General features: G+C 44.8%; 1 protein-coding gene across 2 annotated transcripts; it reads right to left on the bottom strand.

Moving 5' to 3' along the window:
* On the bottom strand, window positions 1-11,979 carry LOC132572271 (zinc finger protein RFP-like). 2 transcript variants are annotated; one of them, XM_060239155.1, is made up of 6 exons: window positions 11,403-11,979; window positions 5,939-6,073; window positions 4,194-4,216; window positions 2,410-2,520; window positions 1,072-1,098; window positions 1-935 (listed from the first exon to the last, which is right to left on the bottom strand). In XM_060239155.1, exons 1-6 carry the CDS (start codon window positions 11,796-11,798, stop codon window positions 878-880), a joined length of 750 nt encoding a protein of 249 aa, XP_060095138.1. In that variant the 5' UTR covers window positions 11,799-11,979; the 3' UTR covers window positions 1-877. The 2 variants fall into 2 exon arrangements, with proteins under 2 accessions (XP_060095138.1, XP_060095139.1); XM_060239156.1 differs by lacking the exon at window positions 1,072-1,098.
* Window positions 11,980-19,418: the final 7,439 nt, after the last annotated feature.

The following is a 19,418-nucleotide window of genomic DNA, read 5'->3' as shown; positions in this document are numbered from 1 at the left end:
CAGTTTCCAAAGCAGATTTTATATTAAAATACTGCTACACTTTTAACAACAAAGCAGAACTTGGATAAGGGAATACTCCATCTCAAGCATACAATTTCTGCATTCCTATAACCTGCCAACAAGCAATATCTTAAGCTAGCACAGAGCAATCTAACAAGGTGAGGAGGAGAGTCTTAACTGCATTAGAAACACAGAGCAAGATCCCAAGCAGGTGAGCTCAGCTGTTGCTGTAGCATTATGCAGGGAGAGGACTTTCTGGAAAACAATGTACTCATTTTACAATCAGTAAGAGTAACATGAGTAAGAGTAGCTGCACTGAGTTAGTCTCAAACTCATCTGGTAAGCATACAAACAAATTCTTCTGGAAACTAGTAAAACTGAGTCTACAAAAAACAGGCTAGTCCCCTTTCAGAAGTCAGCACTTCAGTTTGGCCCCTTTCCATACCCGGAAAAAGGGGCAAGTCCTCTCCCCAGAGAATGAGGCTGAAAGGAAAGCAAAAATCAAATCATTTGTATCACTATGAAAAAATTCTACACAGCCCTTTCCGTAACACTCGGATCTTCTTGAGCTTATGTTTCAAGGTCAAAGGCGTTGGCTCAGGGGAAGTAAAAGCCAACATTTGGCAGGGTGAGGAGGAGTAACTGAGTGACTGACCCACGGCCCACAGTCCATGATCAGGGCTTACAGGGACAATGTCCTTCCTGTGGATGGACTCTCGTGCAACCCCCATCGCCCACCTTCCGAGGTTTTCCTCTACTTCCACCTTCCACCAATGTCTTCCTGAAGTGAAACTCTCCTGGCCTAGCACACACATGATATCAAATCTCTGAGGGTTATTAGGCAGATCCTGACATTTGCTCCCCCTTCACACACTCTTCAGATCCTTGGACAGAATGAGGAAGGGATTTGCTGTGTCTGGTTCCAGAGTAATTCACTGCGGAAAGAAAAAGAAAGGTGAGTTGTGTCACACAAAAAAAGGATGAGACCTGATTAAAACACTTGAGGAAGGAGTTGGAAGTATGCCTCCCCCCCCAAAAAAAAATGTTTCCCACTCTGCTTTTTGCAGTTACCTTTGTTTGATGCTTGATTCAGCAACTCTGTTAAATAAGAGAAAAAATAATACATTTAAAAGTCAGAATATATATTGCAATATATTCCATCTAGTTGTATTTTGAAGACAACGATGATTAGGAATTAGAACACTTGGATTGGTCCTTATATCTTGGAAAGTGGAATGATTTCAAATGCCAAATGATAATAGCCAGTAATGGGACAGGAAAACTAGGACCAATTTCTCACTAGCACTGCTCTGCCTCCAGGCTTCTGTTTTCCCCCAGTGCAAGAGACTGATTTCCTCTCACCAGTTGCTCCATTAGCACATTTCGACACAGGGCTCCCTCCAGTTTCCTGCCCAGTTTTGTGATGATGTCTTCTAAGGATTACAATGCTGTGTGGGGAACTGGAAGGAGCCCCGTGCCTGTGGAACAACTGGTGGGAAATCAATCACTTGTGCTAGGGGAAAACAGAAGCCTGGAGGCGGAGCAGTGCTAGTAAGAAATCAGTCTAGGTCTCAATTCAGTCCTGGAGGATGCGTTATCTTGAATTTCATTATCAGTTGCAATGCAGCAGTCTCTCTAATCTCCCTCTGAAATGCCTTTGAAAGGGCAGTACTCCTCTTAGGTCAACAACTGAATGTTGTGGTTCCTTGCATCCTCCTGGACAGAATTGAGACCTAGGTTTCCTGTCTCATCACCAATGCTGGTATCTTCACACCTACTACTCTTCTGCATATCATATCTAATCCAATCAAGCCTACTGTTGTCATTCACCTACTCAGCCGCCCTGAGCCCGCTTCGGTGGGGTAGGGCGGGATATAAATCAAATAAATAAATAAATAAAAATATTATCATTTGGCATCTGAAATCATCTTTATAAAATTTATGTATCTGGTATCTCATCTTACATTTAATGGCATGCATGGCCTGGTCCAACAAAGTGACATTTATGTCAGATCCATCCCTCATAACAAATGAGTTTGACACCTGGTATAACTGCTTAGGAGAACACTATGTTGGGGCCCAATGTACTGGTAGAAAGGCGGGTGCATGCAAATACTTTAGAAAAAGACAAAATGTGACACTTCTGTCCATGTTCAACCTCCCCAAACCTTCACACAAATCCCCTCATTACATTCAGCATTTGAATGAAGACTGAATTAATGCTTCTATGAAAATGAGAGCAGCAAAACTGGAAGAGGACATGGAAGCAGCAGTAAGAGGGGGCATAAGGAACTGTGTGGGGCAGTCTTTTGAAACATTTATTTCAACAATTCAAGGAACACTGCCTTTCCCCACAACTAAGCAGCCCCCTCTTAAAGATCTGTATACTTCCCCTCCTACCCACAATACCTTGGCAGTTCTCTATGGCCTCTTGCAGAGCTGAATGTTTCTGAAAGAAATTTCTGTCTCTCCAGCCCTGAAGAAAATTCCACCACCGGTCTCTCTTGCCCTTCCTCATACCTGAAAGGAAGATAATTCAGTTCAAGAAGGAATGAAAGAAGATTGCCTCCCTAGCAAGCTTTTTGACCCAAGGTTGCATGACAATTTCTCAAGCATCACACTATTCAAGAGTAGCTGGCCTACTGTGCAGAATGAAGCTCTTTCACTCAAGAAGATTCTTTTGTAATCAATGCAATTTTTGAAGAGGGGGGAAAAAGAATCTCCTGGATTATTTTTCACTGAAGAATGAAGCTGACCATTGTAGAGCCTGATGCTCATGAGAAAGTGTGTGTGTGAGTTCTGTATCACATTAACAGATCTAACTAGTTTCTTCAGACAAGCAATCCTTTCTATTCAGTGCTTGGTGGGACAAGGAAGGGCAAATGGAAAACCCTGCAAAGTCCATTAGAACAACACAAGATAGACAGCATTGCTCACAGGTAGAATCTGTGCCTTACATGCAGAAGGTTGCAGGCTCAGTTAAAAGGATCACACAAAGCTCCTTTATACAGTCAGATCTCCAGCCGATCAAGGTCAATGCTGTCTAACCTGTCTGGCAGCAGCTCTCCAAGGTCTCAGGTTGAGGTCTTTCAAATCACCTTTCAACTGGATATTCTATGGACTGATCCTGCAACTTTCTGCATATGAAGCAGATGCTCCACCACTAAGCCATTGCCAATTATCGCGAAGGCCTTTGGCTCTGAGAATCAAGCTACACATAACACTTTAGTTCTCTCACTGACATTCCTAGCATCTAATTAAATGCTAAGCATTATGTCCTGGGGGGGGGGGTACAGATCAGGTCTGCAGTGTTGTGGAAAGCACTTTTCTTTGTCCCTGTGTCATTTGCCCCACTGAAAATACATCACTTGAGCTGCTTTAAGCCATAACAGGGGAAAAAACAGAACAAAGCTTGAGTCCAGTGGCACCTTTAAGACCACCAAAGTCTTCTCTGGGTATAAGCTTTTGTGCACAAGAACACTCAAGAAATGTGCATACTCATGAAAGCTTATACCGAGAATAAAACTTCGTTGGTCTTTAAGGTGCCACTAGACTCAAGACTTTCTTCTGCTGTTTCAGACCAACATGGCTACCCACTTCAATCAAGGGCTAAAGACTGATATGTGCTGTACCTATTAGGGCATTTTCTTTCGGAAAGGGGCCTAGATGGGATAGGTACAGTACAGATGCCCTCTATCCTCTAATAGGCACACTACAAATGCCCTCTATCTGCAGCACTATAGCCCTGATCCAATTCCAACCTCTCTGAAAGCTTTGGGGCACCAAATACATGTCTGGATCTCCAGCTGATGAACTCTGGCATCCTGTGGCCCTCAGACTATGTGGAATAGGGGTCAGCTGCAGTAGAACATTCTGAATTAGACAGATCATTGAGTCTGACAGCACAAGACAGCTTCTTCCTAAATAGTGTTCAGGCCCTACACAGGGAGCTCATGACAGATACAACTGAGCAAAACGTTTGCAGTGGAAGGGGGCCAAAAGCGTGTCAAATGAGAATTGTGTAAAATCATAAGGATGCAGTAGTTCCTGAGTAGCATGTAAAATATTATATCAGGATCCTTCATATTATCCCTCTCCCCGAGAGAACAAGCCCCTGTTCTTAACTGCGCTGTTTTACAATGAGAAACCAAAGCTCTTCCTCAGGAAATTGGGAGGGAGATAGAGCTGTATACCTGTGCAAAGTGCTTCCAGACTCCTGAAAGAAAAGAAAGGAAGTCTTAGCTGCAGAGGCACAACACAGACTGGGCTTCTTATTCTTATGGGGGTCATTTTTTTCATTTTTTCTGGAAGCAAAAAATCTGGCTGGAATCTATGTGCCATCAGCAGCTGCTATCTCCCACCAGTAGTACTTTTGCAGGTGTGAAGAGTCTTTGTTTGGAGTAAGAGACAGAAGGTTTTCCCCACTCTCCTTATTCAATTTATTACTGTGTCCAAACAAGCCTCCCAACCTCTGACATTGTTTTTTCCAGCATCTTTTGCTAGTGTTGAATAAGGACAAATGCATTGTCATGACAAGAATTTTATCTTCTTTATTCCTAATCTTAGGATCCAGAGAAATCTCCTTTCCTTGGGAAGAAATATGAGAAGGGTTTCTATCTTGCATGTACACCAACAGATATAAAAATAGGAGAAGTTCTGGCTTTGGAACTCACACTATTATCCTAAGTGCAATCTTCTCTTGAGCACAAGGCAACAAACTTCTGCTTGTCTGAAGGGGCTGTGCATGGTACTGATTGGCTAAAGGTAGAAGCAGTCCCCTGTGCAAGCACTGAGTCATTACCGACCCATGGGGTGATGGCACATCATGATGTTTTCTTGGCAGACTTTTTACGGGGTGGTTTGCCATTGCCTTCCCCAGTCATCAACACTTTACCCCCAGCAAGCTGGGTACTCGTTTTACTGACCTCAAAAGGATGGAAGGCTGAGGCAACCTGAACCCAGCTTCCGCCGGGATCAAACTCAGCTTGTGAGCAGAGCTTGGACTGCAGTACTGCAGCTTACCACTCTGCGCCACAGGGCTCACTTAACTGATTGGCTAGAAGCCTATAGTAATATCCTCCTCCCTCCCTGGAGCAGTTTTTCAGCTAAAATAAACAAGATGAGGTTTTAAAGAAACACAAGGATTTGGATCTAACCGGATAGCTAAATTATACATTATGGTGGCCATGGGTCAGACTTTTGTCCAAAGACACCATTTTAGAGAAAAATTTAGCTGTTTAAAAGTAGCTGCCATTTTTAAACAGCCAAATTTCCCTCTAAAACAGTCGCAAAGACCAGTTCAGCTTTTGGCCATCGTAACATGTAGTTCAGCTCTCCGCTGTGGCTGTTTGCCAGCCCTCAGGTCCAAGTGGGCAATCCCTTGATTTTGGGGGCTCCTTTCTGCCCATAAAAACTCTGCCGTGAAAACACTGTGAAAGCAACGTCACCCCAGAGTTGAAAACAACTGGTACTTGCACAGGGGACCTTTCCTTTCCTTCTGCTCAGATCGGCTGACCAGCAGGTGAAATTCTTCCCCTAAAAAGGGACATCACTCCAGAAGTGACATCATCTCATGGACATTCTGGTATCTGGGCAGTTTTGCCCAATACCAGAGCATCCCTATGCAATGTCCCTGCCCCTCCAGAACGCCCCCCCCCCCCCAAAAAAATTCCCCTGCTAGATGGGCAACCCTAGTTGTTGTGTTACACCTGAATGAATAAGGATTCATACAGCACTTTACAATACGCTTAAAACATGACAGTACACTGAAAGCCAAGTGAAAGGGGAAAATTCACAAGGAAATTAGCATGCATTGAAGAGATGGGTATACACACCATTTGAAAATAAAAAATGGAACGAAGCTAGGCTCTGCCCACTGAACCAATAAATACACTGACTCTTGTTTTTATGTATGTTTCTAAGGAGCCTGTGGTCTCACCTGCAGGAACTTGGTTGACACCTGTTGGAACTCTGCCTCATTCTTTCTTACGAGGTGGCAAATCTTCTCAGAAAACTCCTTCACAAACTCTTTAAACATGTCGTTGAGGCGGGCCAGTGTGAGGAGAATTTTTTCCTAAAGAAATGTGTTCATTTGTTCAAAAACAAACTTAATCTGCTTCTCCATTTCTAAACCTGCCTGGGGGTGGGAAACACATTAGAATTGGGTAAGGAACAGGCATTACCACACCATTTGGTCTCAGCCTCTTCCTGACAGACATTGCTCCAGGTTTGGCCTTAAAGCAAACAGACAAGTCTCTAGCCCTCTCAGAAAAAAGAGACTGAAGTGAGAAAGTGGGACTGCATCCGTCTCCCATCACACAAGCTAGTAATACATAAGCAGCCTCTGGAAAGGCATAGCTTTACCCAAGAACGGCATTCAGCCCCACTCATCTAATCAGAAGACCTGTTACTATTATCTTTCACAGATAAGAACATAAGAACATAAGAGAAGCCATGTTGGATCAGGCCAACGGCCCATCCAGTCCAACACTCTGTGTCACACAGTGGCAAAAAATTTTATATACACACATACACTGTGGCTAATAGCCACTGATGGACCTCTGCTCCATAATGCCAGATAATTGCCAACCTCCAGATGGTGATGATGAGGAAGCCTAGAGTTCCACAATAAGGAATGAAATAACAGCAAAAAATGTGGAAAAATAACAAAAGAATCCTGAAAATACTTAACAATTCAACAATATATATTCAATAGAAATTCAGCACGTTACAATAATCAACTGGCAGTGCGATTGTTTAAAAAACCATTAGATAGAAGTTCTTTTCTTCATTATCGCTCTTTTCATCCCTTGCACTTACGTAGATGCCTTCCCTACAGCCAGATGTTAAGAATTAAACAGAATTCAACAGCAGTGGGAGACTATAGGAGAGATAGAGGCGTTCTGGCTCAGGATTTTGTAAGACGGAGCTTTCCAACCACAGCTGTGGAAGAAGCCATTAGAAAAGCAGACTCTGTGTCTAGAACAAGCCTTTTTGAGAACCGGGAAGATAGGCAGGTGGAGCAATTAACGTGTGCCTTTGACTACACTCCCTTGTCAAATAAAATCAGATCTGTCATTAATAAACACTGGCACCTGTTGAGTGATGTGCCAGGATGTGAACTTAAACCGTACATAGGGCCTCGTAGAACCCACAGCTTAAGGGACCTAATTGTACATTCAGATTTTAAAAATGACAAAGGTAATGAACAAGATAGCCCAGATGCAGTGGTTGGAAATTTTTCTTGCGGCAGGTGCAAGGTTTGTCCTTTAGCGATTCAAACGAAAGTGTGCCTTTGACTACACTCCCTTGTCAAATAAAGGGAGCCTACCAGCGATATAAAAATCAAATTAAAACACTTCAGTGCTTGTTTGTCATGCAATGTCGTGTACGTGATCCAACGTGGCTGTCCAAGAATCTACATTAGTAATAATACCAGACAAGTAAGGCTTCGGATCCTGGAACATCAATCCTGATTTCATTTTAAAAATTTGGAGGCTCCTCTCACGGAACATTTTATGTCTAAAAACCATACTGAAAAAGACATGAGGTTTTGTGTTTAGTACAGATATCAAGGAATGAATAAAAAGATGAAATTCAAAAAATTTTACTTAGCGAAGAGGCTGCCCTTATCTTTAAAATGAATGCACTACAACCTTGGGGTTTAAATTCTTATTTAGATTTATCTTGTGATCTATAAATTACAGTGTTTCAGGACAAAGACTCAGGATTTCCAGTTTTCTTTCTTTCTGTTTAGATGGTCACTTTAAAAATTTTCATCAGCTGTTTCTAATTATTCTAAAAAAGGTTAGAACCTGCGGGAGAACTTGAGAGTTTTCTCCAGAGCTAGTGCTGTAAGAAGCATTTTGTTGGATGATGGTGAGCTAATATTAGCATTATAACTGTAAACTAGATACACTATGTATGAAATGTTGTGTGTTTGATTGTTTGTTTGCAGGAATGTGGGAAGAGTCTCTAAGACAAAGGAATCTGAAACAGTATTACAGGCAGCTTTACTGTTAAGGCTTATTTTGATCCACTATTTTCAACAATTTCACAATTGATGAAAGTTTCAATTTAGCATCTGCAATATTGAAGAGAGAATTTCCAGAACTTAAATCGTCTGCATTCGAAATTCAGACTGCACTAGCACTTTATTCTTCTTCACGGAGTCAGGTGAATGTCTACGAGAGCTTTAAAGTCAAGAAGCTGACACACACAAGCGGAGAGTCTTTTCATGAACTTGAATTCTGTCTTTGCACACTGCATTAGTGTTATATGAATTTTTGTAGAATAGAATGAACTTTTGTAGAAGTGTAATGAATTGTATTGTAACAGTGCTGGATTTCTATTGAATATATATTGTTGAATTGTTAAGTATTTTCAGGATTCTTTTGTTATTTTTCCACATTTTTTGCAGTTATTTCAAACCTCCAGATGGTGTCTGGAGTTATCCTGGGATTACAGCAGATATCCAGATTGCGCAGTTCAATTCCCCTAGGAAGAAACGGCAGGTTCAGTGGGTAGACTATATGATATCACATGCTTGTTGAACCCCTTGCCCTCCCCAGGCTCTGCCCTCCTCCAGCAGCCACTCCCAAATCTGCAGAAATTTCCCAATAGCTACTTCTATTGAATTGCCCACTTTTCTTCAGGTTGGGATCTGCCCATCACTCCCTCTCACATTCGAGATCCTTGAGCTTCTTAAAAACAAATTAGACATGATGGCTTGTGCAAAAGGGCAAAGTATAAATCGACAAATTAAATTAAATATGCTGCAAGGGACCAGTCACAGAGAGGCAGGCTAGAGTGCTTTTGTTTGCTCCCATTCCATTAAAAGTGCTGAAACAGCCAGGTGTGTTTGTGGGGGAATGCTATGGTCCTTTTGGCCCTTGATGAGGCACAGACAAGAACACCTCAACCTGCCATGCTGTAGGCCCGATCCCTTGCAGCATTTTTAAATTACTTTAAAATAGCAACCCCTAAATGTGGCCCCATGATGCAGAGTGGTAAAGCAGCAGCACTGCAGTACTGTGGTCTGAACTCTCTGCTCACGACCTGAGTTCAATTCTGGCAGAAGCTGGATTCAGGTAGCCGGCCCAAGGTTGACTCAGCCTTCCATCCTTCCGAGGTCGAAAAAATGAGTACCCAGCTTGCTGGGGGGGAAAGTGTAAAAGACTGGGGAAGGCGATGGCAAACCACCCTGTAAAAAGTCTGCTGTGAAAACATTATGAAAGCAACGTCACCCCAGAGTCAGAAATGACTGGTGCTTGCAAAGGGGACCTTTCCTTTTTCCCTCAACTAGTTTGAGCATCAAAGGAAGGGCAGAATAAAACTGTGTGTAAAGTGCTCTCAAGTTGCAGCTGACTTATGGCAGCCCCATAGGGTTTTCAAAGCAAGTGATTAAGCAGATGTGGTCAACCACTGCCTTTCTCTGCAAAGTCTCTCTTGGTGGTCACCCATGTAAATACCGACACTGCTTAGCTTCCAAGATTTGATAAAATGGGGCTATTCTATACAATCCACATACCAGATAAAACTGTACATACCAGATAAAACTGTACAAATAAGTGAATATGCATCTTATGGTTAGTTATTTTAATATTGGAATAAATATTTGCAGTAAATAGACACTTCCTGTTCTGAGATTGTATCCTAGCTTCCTTCATGCAACAGGGGATGTCTGGCAACATTATTTTCATAAAACCTTCTTGAGAATACCTACGGTAGATGGCCTCATTTTCTTATCAGTCAGCGTGATGAACTATTGCTGAAAGTAAGAATTGACTCTTTTGAAAAGCATTTAATCTAAAGGGAAATATAGGGCCTGTAGCTACTATAACACAGGCTTCCCTGGAGCCTGTAGGCCACACTAGGCCAAGGATCATGACAAAAGTCATGTTTCCCCCAAAACGCAGTAACAAAAAACACCCCACCCCCCAAAAATTGCAATCAAGGAAACAAAGAAATACTAACTTTGCTGACCATTTTTTTAAAAAAAAAACCTGACAAATTACTGGCCAAGATAAAAAACCTGACTTTTACTGATCATTTTCCACCCCTGCAATAGGACCCAAACCCTACCCTCCTCAAACTCCGCACCCAAAATCTTCAGGTATTTCCCAACCCAGAGCTGGCAACCCTATCCCAGACCATTTGTTGTACATGTTTGCAAAGCTGTGTTGTTTCCAGAGAACAAATCTGGAGTCCAGTGGCACCTTTAAGACCAACAAGCTTAATTCTGGGTATAAGCTTTCACATGCATACACAGGAAAGCTGGTATCCAAAATAAAACTCTGTTGGTCCTAAAGGACTCAAATTTTGTTTTATTGCTTCAGACTATGTATGTTGAAGGCATGTCTGGACATGTTGAGTGTTGTGTCCTGAGCTTGAGGCGCAACACAACAGACTGAGAGGATCTAAACATCTGCATCCTGATTGGCTGCTTAATTCAAACTGGCCAATCGGGAGGCAGCATCAAAGGATCCTAGGATCTGCCAATAAGAATGCATATTCTAATGAGGGATTCAAAAAGGGCAATCACAGGAGGTTTTCTGATTCTTGAGGGTGGGCTTCCCCTGGCCCAACTGCATATATTGCCACATATTCTGGTACTTAAGAGTAGTTTGTAGTCACTTAGTAGAGATGCTGAATCACTAATGAGCGTGGGGTTATCTGTACCTGCTTTTATGCGCAGCGGACATTCATTCTCACAGGAACGCGCCACCTCTCTCCATGCAAAGCATACAAAGCATAGACCAGTATATGTCAACACTCTGTATTCAGTATCAAATTCAAAATTCAATATATGTCTACACAAATCATGAGAAACCATACAAAAAAATCACCATCCACCACAAAGCACTCTTATTCCTACTGACTCTTCAGTGAACAACGTCCACAACAATTGATAGCCTTAGCTGACGTCCGACGCGCATAAAAACTGGTCCTTAAGTCATTTCGAGGTTTAAAGCTCTTCTTCCAGGGACTGTCTGTTGCCAGTGCACTCTACAGTAGGTAAGTAGTGTCAAGATACATCTTCAGACATTCTGTAAGTCTCAATTCATTTTGCTTTTCTCATTCATAATGCATTATGCTGAAATATCTCTGCTAATTTCATTCGCCTCTGAACAACGCAGGAGTCAAGTGGCAACTTTAAGACCAAGTAAGTTTTATTCAGAACGTAAGCTTTCGTGCGCTAAAAACACACTTCTTCAGACAAAGGGATCAGGTAATTTTAGCACACGAGAGCTTACGTTCTGAATCAAACTTAGTTGGTCTTAATGGATACTTGACTCCTGCTTTGTCCAGCTGCTTCAGACCAACACGGCTGCCCACTTGGATCTATCTCCATTCACATCTGTTCTCCAAATTGCTCCAAAGACCCCACAGCCGTTCCCTACCGTGTATATTAGGGCTGTCTCTTCCACCGGCGCCAGGTGATGGTCCTGATGCTCCGGGCCTCCGCCGCAAGCCTCGCAGGCGAGGGCTTCCTCCTCCCAGCGCCTTTCGCACAAGCCCCTCTTCCCGCCTTGTTCCGCCCTCGTCCGCTCCTCGAGTTTCTTGGCGATTTCGACGATGTTGGCCAGCTGCCGGTTCGGCCTGGGGTCTCTGTGGAGGATGATCCTCCGGCACTGAGGGCAGCTGGCGGCGTGGCAGGATTCCTTCCAGCACTCGAAGATGCAGGCGCGGCAGAAATTGTGCCCGCAGTCGAGGATCACCGGCTCTGTGAAGGGCTCCAGGCAGATGGAGCAGGTCGTTTCCTCGCAGAGCGCCGAGATGAGAGCCGCGTGGGCCATGGCGGACTCCCCAGCCCGCAGCGGCCCTCGGCTGGGCAATAATGACGGGGCAGTTATCCGCCCTCGAACGGCGGAAGGTGCGGCTGAGTGAGGCTTCGATCCTGAGGTAAAAGGGGCGTGTCTGAGCGGTGCAGTGTTCTGGCAGAGTTACTCGACCTAAGGCTATGGAAAGCGATGCCTTAAGGGCGGGATAATTCTGCAGAGAATTGCACGCGTGGGTGGGGTTTGCTGTTTGACGCTAAAGAACTATAACCAGCAATGGAAAGAGCAAGAGAACGGTAGCACCTTAAAGACTTTACAAAATTTGTATAGAATCCAGTACCACCTTAAGACCAAGCAAATTTTATTCAAGTTATGAGCTCTAATGTGCATGCACACTTCTTCATTTAAAATGAAATGGAAGAAAACTTTTCAAATTTATGGAGAGAAATTAGCATATAACAGGGGTGGCCAAATTGTGGCTCAGGAGCCACATGTGGCTCTTTCACAAATATTGTGCACCTCTCAAAGCCCCACCCCATCAGCCAGTGTGGAGAAGGCATTTATCTCTTTCAATAACTTCTCCAAACCAAGCCATTTGGTGGATTGGAGAATGCATTTAAAGTTGCTTTCTTTCCACCTCTTTCTCTCCCTCTCACCATCTATTTTCCTTCCTTGCAGCTCTCAAACATCTGATGTTCATGTCTTGAGGCTCTAAAACAGGGGTCCTCAACCTTTTTAAATAGGGGGCCAGTTCACTGTCCCTCAGACTGTTGGAGGGCCGGACTATAGTAAAAACAAAAACTATGAACAAATTCCTATGCATGCTTCATATATCTTATTTTGAAGTGAAGAAACAAACACCCAGGCACCTGGCCACATACCCAGGTATCGGTGGGTGCCCCAACAAAGCGGCAGCAGTGTGAATAAAACAACCTCCAAACCGCCAGCCCCTTTCTCCCCTCCACCCCCAAAGGAAGCGAGGACAGTGCCCAGAGCCGCCACCCTCCTCCTACGAAGTTTCGCCTGCAGCCCCGCCTTTCCCTCGAGGGTGCACCTGATTGACAGGCGGCGGTGTCCGCGGGGCTTCTGGGTCACACTTTCTAGGAATTACTGAGCGGGGGAAGCGCCATTTCCACTGCCCCCCCCCCAGCAAAGATAACTTTGCACGCGGGATGCACATCTGCACAACTCACCTTGCCATTTTTCATTAACCCCCTTGCAAGTTTTCAAGCCTCCCAAATGTTAAGTGGCACCCGGAGGCTCTTCGTATGCCTTCTCGAATAATAATAATAATAATAATAAAATAGCAGCAGCAGCACTAAAACCACCAAAGACCCCCGTGCCTAGGCACGTGTGCTCAGAGTCATAAGCAAATCCCCACTAAATGCAATGGGGATTACTCGCTAGTAAACGATCGCAGTCTTAAAGGCACGCTTACCCGGAAGAAAGTCCCTCTGAACCTAGTGGGACTTACTTCTGAGTAGACGAGCTCGGCGTGCACTGTTAATCACCCTCCCCCCGCCGCTGGTCTCAACGGGAGGAAGCGGAGGACTTGCTTAATGTGAAGGGAGAGCTGCTTTCGGGTTTACTGGGGAGCAAGGCTCCCTGAACAACTAGCCCGCCCCAAAACACTCATTGGAGGGGGAGCTGTTTATTTCTGCTGGCTCAGCCCCGGGGGGGGGGGGGAGCAAAACCTTCCCCCACACTGGCTGCGCTCCATTCAAAAGCGCCGTCTGCAATTCCTTACCAGTTCCAAATCAGTAAGGGCAGAGATCAGGCTGAAGTCTGAGCGTCGGAAGGGAGGGGGCACCCCTCTGCAGATTTACTCAGAAGTAAAGCCCCTGGAATTGCAAGAGCACGTTCCCATATAAGCGCGCTTTGCTTCCTGCAGCGGAGTGAAGAAGGGTGGCGGCCTCAACGCAGGAGGGGTCTTGCTTGGCTTTTCCGGAGTCCTCCCTCCCTCTGCAAAAGTTGCGAGGCGGGAGAGGGGAGGGTTGTTCCTGTCCCTTCGTCGATTTGCACAGCCAATAGATCGAGGAGGTTTGCTACTGCGCATTTGTTGTTACTGGGCAGATAGTCTTCCAAGGGCGAAGCGGGGCCCTGTCGTTCTACCCGGTCTGATTTTGCCATGACCCGGCGGGCCGCATAAACGTCCTCAGCGGGCCGCATCTGTCCCGCGGGCCGTAGGTTGAGGACCCCTGCTCTAAAACATCTGATGTTTATTCTGTGTGGCTCTTACATTAAGCAAGTTTGGCCACCTCTGGCATATAACATATATTTGAATGGTTTTCTTCCATTTCATTTTATCTGAAGAAAATGCATGCACATGAAAGCTCATACCTTGAATAAAACTCACTTGGTCTTAAAGGTGCCAAACTTGTTTTGCTGCTTCAGACCAACATGGCAACCCACCTGGGTCTAACAAAATTTGTGGCAGGTTTAGGTATGAGCTTTCATGAGTCACTGCTCACTTCTTCAGATCCAGTCTTGAACTATAATACTTACCAAGGTTGCTAACTCTGGGTTGGGAAATTCCTGGAGATTTGGGGGGTGGAACCTGGGGAGAACAGGGTTTGGGAAGGAGAGAGCCCTGGACCCTTGGTGGGATATAATGCCATAGAGTCTACCCTCCAGAGTATCTGTTTTCCTCAGGGAAACTGGTATTAGTATTCTGGAAATTAGTGTAATTCTGGGAGAGCTCCAGGTCCCACCTGGAGTGGCAACCCTAAAACCTTGGGTTCTTCAAAGGGAAGGGGCAAACTTTCATAAGGTCAATTTTTAAAAAGACAGATGGTAAAGCCCATCAGAAATTAAAAACAGTCTGTACAAACTCAGATGATCTTTGGGGTTACCAGTTGCCCTATGGAAAGTGGCAGGGCCTTTTCCTGCGTCTTGACTTGATGTTGGCTATAATACAGCCTTGGATAGCCCACGCTAGCCCAATCTTCTGAGATTTTGGAAGCTAAGCAGGTAGTAATTAGATGGAACACCACAAAGGAATACCAGGGCTGCTATGCAGAGGCAGACAATGGCAAACCATCTCTGAATGTCTCTTACTTGAAAACCTTATGAGGTCACCATAAGTCAGTGACTTATGGGGGAGACCTGCTAGGGGGAAGCCACGCCCCAGTGGTGAGACCTCAGACTTGGCTGGGGGCTGCACAGTTTTGAGAGATGGTGAGGGACATAGGCCATTTGTTTACTTTTTTCTGCATCACTGGCCCCAGCAATGCTGCTTGTGCCTCAGTTGCTTGTGAGAAAACACTATGGTTTAGCATGCTGTAGCACAAATGTGTATGTGGAGGGTTGCCTACCAGTACAGTTTTGAGTGCTGCTGCTAAAGTTGAGGTCCCCAACCTTTTTGAGCATGTGGGCACCTTTGGAATTCTGACACAGTGTGGTGGGCACAGCTACAAAATTGCTGCCACAGCTTGCCTTCTGTCACATAGAGAAGATCCTTGTGCTATGGCAGTAGCTGCTGCACAAAGCAGCATTTTTTAAAGAACCTGCACAGCCAGTCAGAAACCTTGCTTGCATTTTCCACTTTCTAAAACATTTCAAGGGCTGCAGAAAAGCTGTTGTGGATGTCATAGCACCCATTGGGGCCATGTTGGGGACCTCTGTGTTAAAGGCACAGCTACAAGCAAATGTTGAAATTGTTGGCAACCCAACCCTTGGCTCCTTTGTTTGCAGGAAAATAAATCCTCCTCTTCTAATTCAGTTTATGCAAATGATTCCATGCACTCAGCTCTTTGTGCTGGGGTGTTTGAATTAAAAAGCATAAATAAAACATCCAGTTAAATTTTAACCTGTTATATCATTTCCTTCTCCTCTATAATTTCCTAGAATCACCATTGGATGGGACAGAACATAACATAACTGTGCTAGGCCTATTGATAAGGCAGTGAAATAAACCCACAGACAAACCAGGGATTACTTCATACTGTCAGGAGAAAACACCAGTGATATATTAAAAATGTTACTTTGTACATTAAAAATCAAGAAAAATGACTGCTCCTCCATGGTTCACTAAGCACTGAGCATGCTTATTGCCTTCAAAGCTGCCATATCTTTAGGAAAGGGGTGAAACAAAAAGCCATGATTATGCTGTTGTCCAGCTTTCCCCTTGATATTACTTTATATATTGACTAGGAATAAGGTCCATTGTGAGGAAAAATACAACGGCTCTAGAAAGAGGCTCTGGGCAAGTGCCCCCCCCCCATTATTGTCTTCCCACCCACCCAAGGTGGCCGTTTTCTATAGGGGAGATGATCTGACTGCAGTTTTTCATCTCTTCTCCCCTTCCTGCTACCTCTATGTAGGAAAAGTATAGTCTTTCTCCACAGTGTGGACCAAAGTAACTTACATCCTCCTCCTCTCTCAATGACAACAGTGATTCCCAAGGAGAAAATGACTGGTTTGGAGGGTGGAGTGTATGCCATTGCATCTGTCTGAGGTCCCACTCCTCCTCAAACCTCACAATCCCCAGGTTCTAACCCTTAAATCTCTAGGAATTTCCCAACCTGAAGTTGGTAACCCTATCCTTCCCTTTATCTGCCCCTCTGACTTCAGATTTCATGTCCTTCCCTCCCCCTGCAGCTTCTACCTAGGAAAAGCAGTCTTTCTCCATAGTGTGTGGGGGAAACCCAAGCAACTTACATCATTCTCCTCTCCCCCCGCTTTGATGTGCACAGCAACCCTGTAAGGTAGGTTAGGCTGAAAGTCTGTGACTGGACCAAAACCACCCAGTCAGCTTCCACAGCAAGAACTTGAGCAAGCAGCCAGGCCTAGTTAAGTCATGCCAGTCAGGTGGCATCAAGTCACCCAAAGGGTGCTGCCAGATCTAGGGTAGCCAGCCTCCAGGTGGAGCCTGAAGACCTCCTGGTATCACGACTGAACTCCAGACAACATATATCTCTCCCCCTGGAGAAAATAACTGCTTTGGAAGGTGGATTCCATGGCATTGTATTCATCTGAGGGCTCTCCCCCTGCCCAAACCCTGCACTCCTCAAACTCTTCCACAAAATCTCCAGGAATTTCCCACCAACCTGGAATTGGCATCCCTAGTCAGAACAGGCCCCATTGACTTCTCCTTCAAAGGCCTTTAGTGATACCTTTCAGACCAACACTGTCTTTCTGATAACATTGTTGGTCTTAAGCACAGGGCTTCATTCTCTGTTTTTCTCTCTCGTGTTTCCCCTTCCTCCCTCTCCCTCTGTATCTGGTCTGCTGCCAGGGACACCATTTTCCCCCTGTCTCTAGCTGTTTCCCTTCCAAAGAAGGAGAGGGAGGAGCCCTCAGCCAGTCTAGGGAAGGTTTTCTCTGGCTCTATCCCTCCTCCCTCAGTCAATTGAGGAAAGGCTTTCTCTGGTTGTTTCCCTCCTCCTCCCTCCCTCAGCCAATAAAGGGAAGGCTTTCTTTCTCTCCTCTGTGAAACTGTGGCTCAATCTTTGTCTGTCCTGGGGCTGGAGGGTGGGGGATGCTCTCCATTGAGATTGAGTGACAGGCAGCTCAGCCAATGGCTGGAGGGTGGGGGGTTGCTCTTCGTTGAGACTGAGCGACAGGCAGCTCAGCCAATGGGAGAATAGGTGAACCGTGGCCAGTCTGTCTGGAAAATTATATTATAGGGGAGATAGTTCCTGTAATTTCTCACATACACACACATTAGCAATGTAAGTTGTTTCTCTCCTGTGCTTGGCAGCTTCTCTCTCTCTTTTTAAAATCCCAGCCAATGATTTCAGGAAAAAGCGTTTGTGCCTCTGAGTGCTCTAAGAGTTTTTTGTTTAGGTCTATCAATCAAATCTCTTATCTATCCCAAAGAGTTCATAAATGAGAGATGTCTTTCGAACGCTTGGAGTACAGGGAAAATATTGCTCATCGCTCTGCATGATGTAAAATATGTCCAAATAGAAGGGACCAATGTTTTCCATAGGCATCTTCTTTGTAATGCCTCCCTGTGGAGCCTCATCTTTAATGCCTAAGATAGAAATAGTGTGTGTGTGGGAGGGGAGGGGGAATGATGACAAAGAATATAGTTGTTTAAATTGGGGGTAGTGTGGCTTTCCCTGGGATGGGGTACTGGAAAGGGTAGCTGTCCTGGGATGGGAGGGCGGGGATTGCTACAGACTGAGCAGTTTTGGCTGTTTTTAGCTCAGTGCCCTGTGGCGCAGAGTGGTAAAGCTGCAGTACTGCAGTCCTAAACTCTGATCACGACCTGAGCTCGTCGATCCCAGTGGAAGCTGGGTTCTGGTAGCTGGCTTGAGGTTGACTCAGCCTTCCATCCTTCCGAGGTCAGAAAAACGAGTACCCAGCTTGCTGGGGGGAAAGTGTAGATGACTGGGGAAGGCAATGGCAAACTACCCCGTAAAAAATCTGCCGTGAAAACGTCACCCCAGAGTCAGAAACGACTTGTGGTTGCACAGGGGACTACCCTTACCTTTGTTTTTTTTAGCTTGGATACCCAGGACAATCAACTGTTGCTAGGAGTGTTCTTGGAAACTGAGGGAGGGGGATAGCAGAGTTTAGAGAAGGGAGGGAGCTCAGTGGGGATATTAGATTAATATAGCACTGACATTTTTTGATTTTTATGTTTTTATGTCTTAACGTACTTTTATATTTCATGTATGTACATGAACATGTAAGCTGCCCTGAGCCTGCTCTGGCGGGGAGGGCGGGATATAAATCGAACAAAATAAATAAAACTCACGTTCCAAAGCGGCTGTTTCCTCCAGGGGAAGTGCTCTCCTGGAGGTTTGCAACCCTATCAATAGCCTGGCCATTTTGCAGATAAACACCTGGGTAGGTAAGGCCTAACAGCAGAATTCCAGAGGGTAACCATGTTGGGATGCTGTAGCTAACATAATGAGGAAGTCTTCTTAACAGATTGACACAGTTGTTATTTTGTACAGCCCACTTTGCCCAGTGCACAGAGTAGGCCCGAGATGGAAGTGGGGCTGGAGGCAAAGCTTGATGCTTTTGGTGTTACCGGTCACTTTCTAGTGGCACTTGCTAGCGACACTGTTAGAGAAAATATTTTATTTTGGCAGAGAGAGAGAGAGAAATGTGGGGATCTCTACAGTGATAATTCATCATGGACCATTTATAATGTTCTCTTAGGAAGTTTTGTTGTGGGTGAATATGCTTACAAGCCTCCTTCTAAACGAGTAATATGGCTGATTTGTTACAGACTCTTTGTGACCAGAAACGTTTGATTAAAGAACAAGCCCTCATTTTAGAGAGTTCTTTGGCTCATTTCATTTCGGAGTTCATATCATTATAAACTTCCTTATACATACTGAAAGACAGAAGTGTTAGAAATGGATAAATACAGTTATAAAACGGTTTGATTCATGCAGTGACAGAGGCAAGCCTGCCATGAAGGAAGGTGAGGCAGGTGCTTCTGAGGGTAAAACATCTGGGAAGGCCCTCTGCAGTGGCCATACTGTAATCTAACCAGGGGATTGGTTGCTTTAGAACAGGGTTTCCCGAACTTTTCTTTCCCGTGGCCCGGTTATTTTTACACCTCTTTCATGACCCACTAAAATTTGGGGGTGGAGCCGGGAATTATGTCATTTCCTGTGGTGTCACTTCCAGGTCAAGGGCCAGGTGATGTCACTTCCAGGGCACACTGAACCAAAA

Source organism: Heteronotia binoei, chromosome 5 (genome assembly GCF_032191835.1).
Source record: "Heteronotia binoei isolate CCM8104 ecotype False Entrance Well chromosome 5, APGP_CSIRO_Hbin_v1, whole genome shotgun sequence".
NCBI lineage: Eukaryota > Metazoa > Chordata > Lepidosauria > Squamata > Gekkonidae > Heteronotia > Heteronotia binoei.
This window is presented reverse-complemented; position numbering and strand designations above follow the sequence as displayed.

What these genes read in the sequence shown, in the direction of transcription:
- LOC132572271 (XM_060239155.1), bottom strand. Translation starts at nt 11,798, where the DNA reads ATGGCCCACGCGGCTCTCATCTCGGCGCTCTGCGAGGAAACGACCTGC. An exon ending in GGCCATAGAGAACTGCCAAG is followed by an intron (nt 1,099 to 2,409) that starts GTATTGTGGGTA and finishes CTTATTTAACAG; the next exon opens with AGTTGCTGAATCAAGCATCA. An exon ending in GAATCAAGCATCAAACAAAG is followed by an intron (nt 936 to 1,071) that starts GTAACTGCAAAA and finishes TTCTTTCCGCAG; the next exon opens with TGAATTACTCTGGAACCAGA.